Consider the following 14,447-nt stretch of genomic DNA (forward strand, 5'->3'; position numbering starts at 1 on the left):
ACTTTTAAGTAAATATAATGAATACTTTGACAATAAACTGTCCCTCAGTCCATGAAATGAATTCCTTGTCCCATTTTGCTTTCTGTCAAACAGGATGTTATACAGTAATGGTTTTACCAAAATCCAGCACCATGCCTTCAATGGGACAAAACTAGATGCTGTGTAAGACTCAGACTTTTTTTTTTTTTTTTTTTACATCTTACAAACAAATATGAAACTGCTTTAATACTTTAATATTTGCTGAATTTGACCCATTTCTTCAGAAATAGTAGGAGGAGGAACCAGTTAATATATGACAAAGTAGATGTTTAAATCATAGCATTTAGAACCATGGGGTTCTAAAGTTTCAAGAGGGTTAGGGTTAGGGTTCTTTTTCTTTGAGACATATAGGCAATGCAAACAGATGTCATTAATGAAATTTAGATTAGTATTAAAATACCTTGCCACCTTAAATGACAGATTCTCAATTGTGTTGGTCTGAAGGTGTTAAAAAAAAACAAAAAACAATCACCAAGCCTTCTCTTGGTTTCTCCATTATAAAGCAGTATAAAGTATCTCTTGCAAGCAATACAATAGGATGCTGCGGTAAAGGATGAGGAGCAATGAGTGATGACAATTGATCCTTTTGTATCAGTTACAGTACTGGTTATTTTAAATGCTGTGTGTGTGTGTGTGTGTGTGTGTGTGTGTGTGTGTGTGTGTGTGTGTGTGTGTGTGTGTGTATGCGTATATGTGTGTATATATATATATATATATATATATATATATATATATATATATATATATATATATACATACATATATATACACATATATATACACATATATATATATATATATATAGAGAGAGAGAGAGAGTATGGGAGCACCAGTATATTTTGTGGTAATTATTATTTTTTGTATTAAATTATAGTGTTACACAGACACTTACATGTTTAATTTATTTATATGATCAAATATTATTTTGGGATTTAAACGTCCATCATCAGTGAAAAAATGTAGTACTGATATTTATATTATTCCTTGATAACATTGCAATCAATTATTTGTAGATATCTCCATAGAAACAAGCAGCTCAAAAGACTTGAGGAGAGCATGTTTGCAAAAGTCATCAGTGGTCCATTGATCCTGTGAGTATCTTTAAATTTTTATAAGGGTCTTTTATATTCTAAATTCTTAAATGTTCATAGAACCCCTTGGGCATAGAAATCTTGAGTATAGCACCTAGTTCTCTTCTCTACTCAAATACCCAAACTATCAAACACTCTATACTCTAGTAAGGAAAAGAGAGTGATCAATAATTTTTTTAACTTTCAATGGGGTTTTTTTTTTGTGTGAGTCAGAGATTTATAGGTGCCTTCATCCTTCAAAAACAAACAAAAAATGGTAACGCTTTACTCAAGGGTGTGGTTTAGAAGGCTGCATGATACATAAGTCCTTCATGACACCTGACTTAACCATATGTAATCATTTACAGAAGCTTATTCCAATAAGTGTAAGATGTTATGCATCTGTCATACATCTGTCAATTATTGTCAAGTTTACATAAGTTAAGTAAAGTCATGTATTTATATAGAGTGCTTTTTACAAGTTGTTGTCACAAAGCAACTTTACAGATGTCTGAGTCCAAGCCCCCAGTGAGTAAGCCAAGGGTGACAGTAGCAAGGAAAAACACCGTAGAGCATGAGGAAGAAACCTTGAAAGGAACCAAGACTCAAAGGCGGGTGCTCATCCTCCGCTGGCCAAAAATGGACAGAAAACACAAGCAGAGAACACACTCAAGTTTACAGAACAAGTACATCGATTGAGAGATTTTTGTGACAATAGAATGTCACAACACTTTGTGGGGTAAAATTTCATAGTACGTTATGACAATTGACTATGGAGCTCAGTGTTTGTTTTTTTGGATGTCTGGGTGACATGATAATCTGGCACACTTTGTCGAGTGGTGCTGGTGAGGACTTCAAAAAGATGGTCTGTACTATCACCTTTTGTAACAATGACATGAAAAACTGCTGTGTAACAGATATTTTAGTGAAGTTATTGACACTGACTATTTTAGCCTGTAATGACATATTTCAGTGTATAAGTGAGTTTATAAGTCTTTTTAAAACCTTAATGCAGTGCCATAACACTATGACATATGGTTATATGCTCATGTTCTCTTGCCCTTAAGAAAAGTGAATTCTATTTAGCTATTTGGCAAATGGCAGAATGTTTAAAATCCTTGATGCATTTCATTAACCTACTAGCTAACTAGGTCAGAAGTGGATTGAGAACAAAAGTAGCCTAATTCTTGCTAATATGTCTAAGATAGATAATCATATCAACAAATAAGCTGCTAGCTGGTTAAATGCTAACTTCTTAGCTAATTTGTTTTTCAGAAATAGTATTACAAAGGTATCATTTGGTGACTTGCAGATTTTATTTGATCATTTTTAGTTCATTTTTAAACGTATAATATTTTTTGCTACTGATGAGTGAGTAGTAAAAGGTGAAATGGTGGTAATTCATTAACTTATTTTTTATAAGAGACTATGGAACAATGCCCATGGGCGTTGTACCTTGCTGCGTGCATGCTCAGTAGATTTGATGTACCTCTTGCTTTGTTCAGCAAACATTGATTTTTTTAAAATTATTATTATGATTAATATTATCATCATCATCATCATCATCATCATTATTATTGTCAGCTTGTGGAGTTATCTTTGTTCACCATATATAATATTTTTTTCATGAAATGAACAATTTTGTATATAAACCTATTTTTCAGTTTAGGTGCAATTATTTCCATATCTTATGTTGCACCAGCATATCTTTCTTCATTCCCAGAACATTTAAACCAATCCTTCAGCACCTTGAACACCCAAGAATTTATGCAAGAATTCTGTACTTGGATTCCAGCTCGGGATTTAATATCATCATCCCGGCATGACTATGTAAATAACTCATCAAACTCCAGCCTCGATGTGCCAGTGGATCTGTTTGCCTCAGTCTACCAGTGGATCATCAACTTCCTCACTGGCAGGAATAGTAAAAAAAATAAATAAATCAGTTTGGGTGCAATAATATCCATATTTTATGTTGCATCACCATATCTTTCTTCATTCCCAAAGCATTTCACCTTATCCTTCAGCACCTTGAACACCCAAGAACTTATGCAAGAAATCTGTTCTTTGATTTCAGCTCAGCATTGAATACTCTAATCCTGGCATGACCATATTAGCAAACTCAAACTCCAGCCTTGACCTGCAAGTGGATCTGTTTGCCTCAACCTGCCAGTGGACCACCAAATTCCTCACTGGCAGAAAGCAGCTGGTGAGATTGGGAAAGTTCACATTGACAACCCAGACCATCAGTACGGATGACCCACAGAGTTGTGTACTCTTCCCAATGCTTTTCTCAACATCCTGAACTTTGCACATGATGTCATATTCAGTCACCAGTCACATATGTGATGGTGTTGAATCTGCATACATCAGGTTGTCCTCTGGATCAGCCACAATAACGTGGAGCTGAAGACAGCAAAAACAGTGGAGATGACAGTGAACTTAAGGAGAAGACCCTCAGCCGTGCCAACACTCACCATTCTTGACAGAAGTGTGTTGGCAGTGGAGTCCTTCAAGTTCCTGCGTACTACAATCACCAAGGACCTGAAGTGGGACAGAAACATTAGCTCCATCATAGAGAGAGCCCAGCAGAGGATGTACTTCCTGTGTCAGCTGAGGCCCAGGAGCCCAGGAGAAACCTGCCTCAGGAGCTTATGTCCCAGTACTACACTGGCATCATAGAATCTGTCAACACCAGATTCTGGTGGGGTAGCTCAGCCACCAAGCATGACATCCACAGACTGCAATGCATTATCTGGACTGAAGAGAAAACTATTGGTGTTAAGCTGACCACACTGCTGGATCTGCACTTCCAGAATCAGGAGGCATGTGGAGAGAATCACAGCAGACCCATCACACCCCAGCCATCACCTGTTGTAGCACCTTCACTCAGGCCAGCTCCCTAAAAACTTGTTAGTGAGTTGCATATACCTGAGCCACGTCTGCTATTTTATGCACCCTCTGTCCTGTGACATTTAATTTTTTGATATTGATTAATCAATAAACTTCACATTTATTGGTCATCGTGGCAAAATTATATTTTAACCAATGATGTTAGGTACATACTATGAATTCTAACTTCAAAATGAGACTGATATAATGATAATTAACCTTCAGTAATTAATAATAATTTCCCTGTTTAGGGTGGTGCCCAATATTAATAATTCATAATTTTACGCATTTTTGCTATACATTGTATATACTTGACATCAAAGTTGACAAAAGCTGCTTTTATGCTTACACTTGCTGGAATTTTAAGTGTTTGACAGTTGTCATGAAGTATTTCTACCTGAAACACTTTTCCATGTTCTAAAATTTGTTCCAAGGACCTAAATGAAAGATGAAAGCATTGCTTTAGCATTTTCACTACAATTTATTTCCTGTTTGCTGGTTAAATATTTTAGAGACATTAGAAAAAGGTGTATATTTCTCTATATTTAAAAAGAAAACAGGCATGGTTACACAGATCATGAAAACTAGATGGAAATGCCATAGGGCAAACTCAATGCTTGTGCCTCACATTTGATTGGAACTTGCTTTAGTTTCTAAAAATGTCATGGCAAAAGTAACCTTTACTTGTAAATTTCCACTAATGAAAAACTTTGTCATTGCTAGTATTCAGTAATGTTCATATGGGGGAACAAAATTTTAAATTGTCTTATTGCTCTGGATAGAAAAGGACTCTAAAGAAAATAATTAACCCAAATGTCTCCATTTCATTCTTGTCTGAACCCTCTTGGCAGTGACATTTCAGACTCAGGTATCAGCTCTCTTCCAACAAAAGGCCTGGAGTCACTACGGGAACTTGGTGCTCGGAATGTTTGGGCACTGAAAAAGCTTCCACCAGTCAAAATATTCAAGGAGCTAATGAGAGCTGATCTGACATATCCTAGTCACTGCTGTGCTTTCAAGAACATGAAGAAACAGAAAGGGTTTGTATATTAAAGTATGAAGAAAGTATCATTTTGGTGGAATTTAAAACATTTACAGTAACCTTCATTTGTTTAAATGTAAGCTTTATTAATTCTCAAAAATTATTTGGCCAGGAAGGGTAATAAATCATTAAATAAAGACAAAAAATGTCGACAGCTTTATATAACACCTGCCAGCTTTAAATTTTACACAATGTAGGTAGGTATGGTTTCTACTGAATATATATTTTTACTCACAATTTTTTTTTTCTCTCTTGCAAGCTTGTAGTGAGTGCTGAATAATGTTACATACACTGCTTGCTAGCCAGTAAGCTAGCAGTTATCAATAATGTTTTTCTTTACTAGCATACTTGCTAGCTGTTCTGCTGTAACTTTGCTAGCCACAATTCTTTAAAGGGGACATACTATGAAAAATTAAGTTTTTTACTAAGTATTTTGACTGCCAATCAACCTACAAACTGTGAAATAACACACTCAGTTTCTTGTGGGTTGCATACATTATAAATCAAGGACTAAAACAAGCTGTTGTTGAGATTTAGCTACATCAAGACAGGAGTCATTAGAATCATTGTGCCCCAGTGTATCTCCAACCATGAGAACTTCCTTTGGAGGTTTCTATCTCACATTACAATCTGTGGATTACCACCTGAGGGTTCAAAAGGGGAGAGGGTGAGAACTGCCAGAGGACAAGTAGCCTGAGATAATGGTTTCTGGGTATCCTGTTCAATGTGAAACTGACAGCCCCCATGAAAGGGAGGGGTGGGGGTGGTGTGATGAAGATAAATTAAGCAAAAATTTTTGCTTTTGGAAAGGCATTTTCCTTTGGAAAATTTACTGAAACTGTTCGGGATAACATCATCCTTTGTTGGGCTTATTTGGGGTAACATACTCATGGGTTTCATTTCCCATTCATGTTCTTTTCCTCATCCTCTGAATGTTGCTCTTCCTTCCCATGAAAACATTGATTGAATGGATGATTGGTGTAGGTATTATAGCTGCCTAAGAATCTGAGATCAGGACTCGTGGAGGAACTGGTATTTTGGGTTCTGTTTGGGCTATTATGGCTGCTTGTGTTTTAGCTTCATCCTTCTTTGCCTCATCTTTATTTTTATCTTTTTTTGTAAGTTCAGTAAGCTGAGCTTTACATAACTGCACTGCCAAGCTTTCCTTCTCCTGATCCTTCTTTTTCCTATATCTCTCTACATGATACTGTAGGTTGGCTTTGTATGATGGCCAGATGTTTGTGCAGTCTCCTGTATTCTTAAAGCTAAAAATTTCAACCCGCTATTTGCTCGTCTTCTTCTAAGATCCATCAGACCTCTACAACTTGTCCAAAATGCAGCAGCATGACTGGTCTTCATTCTTCTACATGTCACTCCACTTCTGCGTTCCCTTTATCGGCTTCCAGTAGCTGCCCGCATTAGATTTAAAACCTTGATGCTTGGCTGCAAAGCCAAAAATGGACCAGCCACTCCATACATGACACAATGGTCAAAGCCTGATCTATACCTCAAGTACTTCGAAACTCATATATGGCTCCGCTTGCAACACGATGCTTCAAGTCTCATGGAAGGCATCGAGTCTATTCTTTGGCCTGGTGCCTAGATGGTGGAATGAACAACAGAGTACCTTCAAACACAGATTGAAGAGCCATCTATTTGTGGAGTATGTAAATGACCAGTGTTCCTGAACTTATGTTGAGTAACTGAAACTCTAGTTCTTATTGTAGGGTATTGTTTATTGCACTTATTGTTGTCACAGAGCTTATGTGTTTTGCTCTTCTAGGCAACAACATTGAATCCTGTATTTCAACAGCATTCTAGATCAATGGTATCTTGGACTCTAACCCACTGTACTGGCTAGGATACAGTCTATGATTAAATGACAAAGCACTTTTGTAAGTTGCTCTGGATAAGAGCATCTGCCAAATTCCATAAATATAATGGCCAGTCAATATTGGTTAATCCTACTAACTCATCAAGGGAATCATACACTTCCTTGGTCAGACTCTTTGATGGCGTCACCTGAAACAACCATTGATTCGTTTTTGTCTGATCCCAGGGGGTACCTGTCTCTTATAGCCATTTCTGTGCTTCATAAAGGCTGTAATCTATTTCTGACCTCCCCAGTGCAGGTTTGGTAGTTGTTCAGTTAGTCATTTTAGGTCCATATGTGCATGTAGTTCCTTTTACTACTATTGGGGCTTCAAAGACTGCTGGCCCCTGCTTTCCCAATCTTTTAGATTTCCTGGGATTTCCTTGTAAATCTTCCTTCCATTCGCGCTCCATATCTTTTACCATATCCAGTTCTGCAGGCCAACCATTTTCCATTATTTGCAGAGGTTACTCCATTTCCCGTTCCTTCTCTGCAATAGGGTTGATTAGTTATTCCTCTTCTCTGAAATCTTCTATATCTTTTCTTTTCCTTGCTTTTCACTTGCATTCTATTATCAGCTGTTCATTCATGACACTCTCATCATTATTGCAGTTATTATTTTCAGTATCACTGTCATCCTCCAGATGGTCTAACTGTTGTCCTGCTGCAGGTGTGGAGTCTTTAAGCTCTCTTTTTCCTTTTTTGACTTATTTTGTATCTTTGATCTTGCTCCACTGTCTTTCCCATTAAAATTTTTATTACTATTTTCTCTCCTATTTAGTTTCCATTTTTTCATACATTTCTCTTGTTTTACCACTCCCTGCACACTTTGCCTTTAACAATTCCACTGATGTAATCTCCGTAGTCTCCTCTGTTCCTGTGTGTTCCATTATGTGTTATTACAGTCTTGGTGATACTCTACTCTTTTTAGACCTAGGAACTGGAAACTGGAAACCGATTCCAGTCAAGTACTGCCTTTATTTGACCAACTATTTTTGTCTCCTGCAATATTCAGGGACTTTAGAATTTGTTTTTGGATATTGTTTTTGGAGAGATGGATATTTTTGGAGAGATGGATATTGCTAGACCTTGTTCCCTACACTTGTTTTTTGGTAATTCTGATTTTTGCTATTAAGTCACCACCGACCATCTGAGCTCTGCATTCTCTAGTTATGGTACAAATATGGGTCTGTATAACCTTACATCATTTTCATATTCTGTGGTGTGGAGAATTAAACACTGTTGGGTATTTTCTAATATGTATATTTTACTTGAAATGAGTAGTCTAGTTTCTTTATTAGGATCAAAATGAATACAATTAAGATTATGACCACACATATGACAATGCAGTTCTAGGTGGATTTTTTTTTCTAATGATATCTGAATTTATTTGTGATAGTTTGTAATCCACATAAAGCTAACTGTTCTATAAATAAGGCTTGAAACCATCACAGGCCCATTAGGTGTTATTTACCCTTTTATGATGATATGTAAGAAAATGTGTAAGAAATCAAGACAACAGTGTTGTCTTGACATAAAGCCTGGTCAGACCAGACATCCAATATTGCCAATTGCCTGGGGACAGTAACAATCCAGAATAAACCATATGGGCTATTAGCTCAAATGTTTTATTTTATTATTTTAATACAGCAGATGTAATACAGCAGAACTAAATGTATATTCATACATATGAATGAATCATTTAATGCTTTTACAGTTATTATAAATCCAGTGAAACTACATACCCCCATTGTTCACATTGTCACCCATTCACGCTTAAGGAGAAGAACATAAAATAGTGCAGTAAACAACAAATCTACTTTTCAAACATGTCCACAAATAGTATCATTCAAAAGATAAAATTACACAAAAACACCAAAATCTAACAGAATATAATTATATAAACAAAACTGCTTAGCAAAACAGTCAACTTTTAATTCTCTCCCTCACTATAAGCACGCCAAATGCTCCTAAGATTCTCATCTAGACATTGACCTCTATGTTTGGGCAGTGTCCCATCATTTTTCTAAGATTCTCATCTAGACATTGACCTCTATGTTTGGGCAGTGTCCCATCATTTTTCTTTAGACAGTACTTATACAGGCTAATCCTAAAGGCTGTAAATCATTGCAGGAAGATCTCCTGGTATTAGGTGACAAGATGCAATGGAATGTCCCACTATGGACACTTCTTGGTCCTAATACCTAGAACTCAAGTGGTTCCTAATGTCTATTTAAACACCACTCTTTATATATCTAGACAATTACTTGTATTCTTTTTGCTCCCAATAGTTAATGTATTTAAAATCTTTACACCTTTTAACTTTTTCAGTACAGTTTCACCTTATTTTCCTACCACCTCTTTACACATTAAAATTTGATAAAACTGTCTGCTTTAACCCATGATACTGGCTGGCCTCATCTGTGGGGCATCTGATAGTCTGGTAGTCACCATGACTGATGAGGAGTAATAACAAACATCTTTATTGAACGTCACAAGAGGGCATACAATTAATGAGTTGCTAGATGTGCAAATGAACTAGTCTTTTTAATCTCTAAGAAGGGTGTCTGCACCAATCATCACAACATCTCATATATTTACTACCTCCCCTCTTAGGTTTGGACAGGAAAACTATTATTATTATTATTATTATTACTATTATTATTATTATTATTATTATTATCATTATTATTATTATCATTATCATTATTTACGTTTATATACAGCGGCATGCAAAAGATTGGGCACCCCTGGTCAAAACTGAAGATGTTGAAGATGAAATCATCTCCAAAAGGCATAAAGTTAAAGATGAAACACTTTTCAACATATTAAGCAATATCAGTGTATTGTTTTGGTTTTGTAAAATTTTAGAGTGAAAAAAGGAAAGGAGTACCTTTCAAAAGTATGGGAACCCTAGGAGATTTGATCTGGAAGACCAAGAAAAATTTCAGAGACAGCTGCTTGTAGGATTGCTAGAAAGGCAAATCAGAACCCCTGCTTGACTGCAAAAGACCTTCAGGAAGATTTAGCAGACTCTGGAGTTCTGGTGCGTTGTTCTACTGTTCAGCGACACCTACACAAATATGACCTTCATGGAAGAGTCATCAGAAGAAAACCTCTCCTGCATCCTCACCACAAACTTCAGCATCAGAAGTTTGCAAAAGAACATCGAAACAAACCTGATGCATTTTGGAAACAAGTCCTGTCGACCGATGTGGTTAAAATAGAACTCTCTGGCTGCAATGAGTAAAGATATGTTTGGAGAAAAAAGGTCACAGAATTTCATGAAAAGAACACCTCTCCAACCATTAACTATGGGGGGATCAATCATGCTTTGGGGTTGTGTTGCAGCCAATGGCACGGAGAACATTTCACAGGTAGAGGGAAGAATGGATTCAATGAAATTCCAGCAAATTTTGGAAGCAAACATAACACCATCTGTAAAAATGCTGAAGTTAAAAAGAGGATACATTCTACAAATGGATAATGATCCTAAACACACCTCAAAATCCACTGTAGACTACCCCAAAAGGTGCAAGCTGAAGGTTTTACCATGGCCCTCACAGTCCCCTGATCTTAAAATCACTGAGCATCATCTGTGGATAGACCTCAAAAGAGCAGTGCATGTAAGCCAGCCCAGGAATCTCACAGAACTGAAAGATTGTTGCAAGGAAAAATGGATGAAAATCCCTCAAACAAGAATTGAAAGACTCTTGGCTGGCTACACAAAGCATTTACAAGCTGTGATACTTGCCAAAGTGGATGCTACTAGATAATAACCATGCAGGGTGCCTGAAGTTTTGCTTCAGGCCCTTTTCTTTTTTTGTTACTTTTGAAAATGTAAAAGATGAAAAGAAAAAATTGTTTTATCTTAAAATACAAAAGGAATGTGTCGTCTTTAACTTTATGCTTTTTAGAAATCATTTCATCTTTAACTTGCTTAACTGTTCACAGTAACATATATTTTGAACTTTTGCATGCCACTGTAACACCTTTATCAGACTCAAGAATGTTTTACAGATAGATATCGATATCAACTTTTACAAACACTCACACGCCAATGAGAAGCAGCAGCCAATTTGCACACAGCGTACTCTCTATCAAAACCGAAGCCCCCTGGGGTACTACACCAGGTGCAGGGGAAGGGGAGGAGGCTAAGACCAGGACAGAGCACCAACCAACACTGGACATACATCCACACATTCACACACACACACAGGTCACATTCATACAGAAAATTTTGAATATCCAATCAACCTAACCTATCCAGTCAATCTAACCATCTATTTATTATTTTTCATTAAAACAGGGCCATTGTGTAAGTGTTTTTAACAAAATCTTGGGCTGGTTTATGGCTTCACCTTTATGTAGCTTTATCATACTCTTAGCATATTCATAGTGTAAAATAAATCTCCCACACTAAAAAAAAAAAAGAAAACATTACACAGGACCAGGTTTGTTTTTCGAAGAGCAGTTGAAAATGAACCATGTTAGCTAAACTCGCACATTTAGAAAATGTTTTACTGCTGTGCACTATTCCTGTAAATCCAAAATTAAAGTAAAGGAAAAGGTTTGGGAAATTATTACAATGGGTTGTCTGGCCACAGCAAAAATGCAATAGGACCTATAGGAGCAAATAGAAAACAAGCATTTTGGTTTGAACAGCAGCAACAATCTTGATGATCTCCCCCTACACATGCAGGTAGCTAGTAATTCACCCAGTGTTTCTTTCTTCACATTGACTGTGTTTGTTACAGTTTGTGATTAATAAATGTATTTTGTTTGAACCCTGTTTCTGGATTTGTTATATTTTACTTGTTACAGCCTGAGCCCAGTTCTTGATTTATAGCCTTCAGAACTCAATGAAGTCATATTATCATCAGTTATATTTGACTGTGATATTTCGACTTGATTGATAAGATTGTAATAAGTAGTTAGAACTTTAGTGATTTCTTAAACCTAATGTTACATAAACTTCCACCATTTCAAAAGTAATGCTATGAGACATATTAAATAATTTAACTAGAAGGAAAACAATATTCAGTGCTCATTACAAGCTTGCCAGAGTCTAATAAGTAATCAAAGTTCTGGTAAAACTATATGAAAATATTTATATCCAGTATAAAACCACCGAGTTAAATCTATGATGGATCAAGTCCTCATGATGGCTATTTGTCATGGAGAAAGATCAGTAACTCTATTTAAAACTCAGGTTTTATTTAAAGGTTTTATATAAAGCTGTCAACTTTTATTTAAAGATGTCTTGATTTTATTTAAAGATGTTTTGCACACCAGAGTACAAGTCTACAAGTGTTGTAGAATACTATTTAATCAGTTGCTTACATCTTTAAAAAACAGTATTACTTTTAAGATATTCTGTAGCATTCAAGGAGTTATTAGCAAGTCTTATTGCTGGAAACACAACTATATTCTCTTCTGTTATCAATAACAGGTACCTGGAGTATGTCATTTGTAATTTGACTTCCAAGTACAAACACCACCATAAGAGATCAATAGGCAGACTTACAGTCCAAGCCCTCCATCGTGGTATAGACCAAGGCATCAATCATCAGGACTTCCACATTAGCCTAGATTACCATGACCTTTTTGATCGACACCGTGAACATGACATGGGATTTGGGGCTGAACTGAAGAAACCCCAGGGTTTACCAAGTCAGGACTTTGACAGTCGCTATGACTATGTTGTGTGTGAGGATGGAGAGGAAGTGGCATGCTCTCCGGTCCCTGACGAGTTCAACCCATGTGAGGACATTATGGGCTTCAACTTCCTGCGAGTGTCTGTCTGGTTTGTCAGTCTGTTGGCTATACTGGGGAACCTGTTGGTGCTCTTTGTGTTACTTACAAGCCACTACAAACTATCTGTCTCTCGGTTCTTTATGTGTCACCTAGCTTTTGCTGACTTGTGCATGGGCATCTACCTGCTTCTTATCGCTTCAGTTGACATTTACACACAGTCAGAGTACTATAATTATGCCATAGACTGGCAGACTGGGCCAGGGTGCACCCTTGCTGGATTCTTCTCTGTCTTTGCTAGTGAGTTGTCAGTTTATACATTGACCACTATTACTTTGGAGCGCTGGCATGCCATTAGTTTTGCAATGCGCTTAGATCGCAAGCTGCGATTATGCCATGCATCTGCCATTATGCTTGGAGGATGGATCTTCTGCTTTTTTCTGGCCCTCATGCCTCTGTTAGGGGTGAGCAGCTACAAGAAGGTCAGCATTTGCTTACCAATGGAAACACGCACCTTGATGGACCAGATCTATATCCTTCTTGTTCTTGTCCTCAACATTGTTGCTTTTGTGATTATCTGTGCATGCTACATTAAGATATACTGTGTTGTGCACAACCCCACTTATAACTCAGCCAAAAAGGATGCCAACATTGCCAAACGTATGGCTGTGCTTATTTTCACTGACTTTATCTGCATGGCACCAATTTCCTTTTATGCCATGTCAGCTGTGCTGGACCACCCACTCATAACTATGTCCAACTCCAAGATACTCTTGGTGCTGTTTTACCCACTGAATTCCTGTGCTAATCCTTTTCTTTACGCCATTTTTACTAAGGCCTTTCGTGGCGATGTATTTATCCTGTTCAGCAAAGTTGGCCTGTGTCAGCGGCAGGCCCAGCGCTTTAGAGGCCAAACCCTCTCCTCAAAAGCAAGAAGAGGAGGCTCAAGTAGGCAAAAGAGAGTTCAAAAATCTGAGGAAAATCCTCCTAACCTAATGGACTGTTGAGGCATCAGATAACCATCACCAACAGCAAGAAAAGAAAGAAGCAGGAGACATGAACCTAGTAGGAATATTTTAAACTACATTCAAAGAATTAACTCAGTTGTGGGAATTAATTCAGTTTTTATATACTGCTAGAATTTCCTACAAGGAGATTTTTTTTCATGTAAATAGATTAATCCTTTACACACATTTGTAAAACATCTATCATCTGAATGTGCTTCATGTCTGTTTTTATGTATGTGAAAGCCTATGTCAAATATGGTTTGAGCTAGCAACACGCGGCTGTCTTTCTTTAGATAATGTACATCCTGCCATGTCTGAACATACCAGGGGCAATGTCATTTACATATTTTCCACTTAGTCATACTCTCTGCCATCCATATATACTCATCTTAGCCTGAATAAAGCATGCTTGCTTCCCAGCATCTTTGATTCCGTGTCACTTCTTCTGAGAAGTGTGCCCCAGAGCCCTGAGGAAGGACATCCATTTACATTTACCATTATGGCATTCGGCAGATGCTCTTATCCAGAGCAATTTATAAAAGTGTTTTGTCATTTACTCATAGAATGTATGCTAGCCAGTACAGTAGGTTAGTGTCCATGATGCCATTGAAATAGTATGCTGTTGAAATACAGGAATCAATACTCATGCAAAGTGCAAAACACATAAGATCTATAACAGACAACAATACCTTACAATAAGTGCTAGAGTTTCAGTTACTCAACATTAAGTTCAGGATCAGTAGTCATTTAAATATTCCACAAGAGTATAC

At 37.0% G+C, this 14,447-nt stretch overlaps 1 protein-coding gene across 1 annotated transcript in view; it reads left to right on the forward strand.

Moving 5' to 3' along the window:
- Positions 1 to 14,071, forward strand: part of tshr (thyroid stimulating hormone receptor) — a 33,858-nt gene extending 19,787 nt beyond the window's left edge. Inside the window, exons 7-10 of the mRNA XM_026999817.3 lie at positions 94 to 162; positions 1,053 to 1,130; positions 4,853 to 5,041; positions 12,369 to 14,071. Of these exons, the coding sequence (XP_026855618.2) occupies positions 94 to 162; positions 1,053 to 1,130; positions 4,853 to 5,041; positions 12,369 to 13,677 (1,645 nt within the window). The 3' untranslated portion in view covers positions 13,678 to 14,071. The remainder of the gene's footprint in view (positions 1 to 93; positions 163 to 1,052; positions 1,131 to 4,852; positions 5,042 to 12,368) is intronic.
- The last annotated feature ends 376 nt before the right edge of the window (positions 14,072 to 14,447 follow it).

The sequence above is a fragment of the Electrophorus electricus genome, chromosome 2 (assembly GCF_041902795.1).
Source record: "Electrophorus electricus isolate QZ-2024a chromosome 2, ASM4190279v1, whole genome shotgun sequence".
In the NCBI taxonomy this organism is placed as follows: domain Eukaryota; kingdom Metazoa; phylum Chordata; class Actinopteri; order Gymnotiformes; family Gymnotidae; genus Electrophorus; species Electrophorus electricus.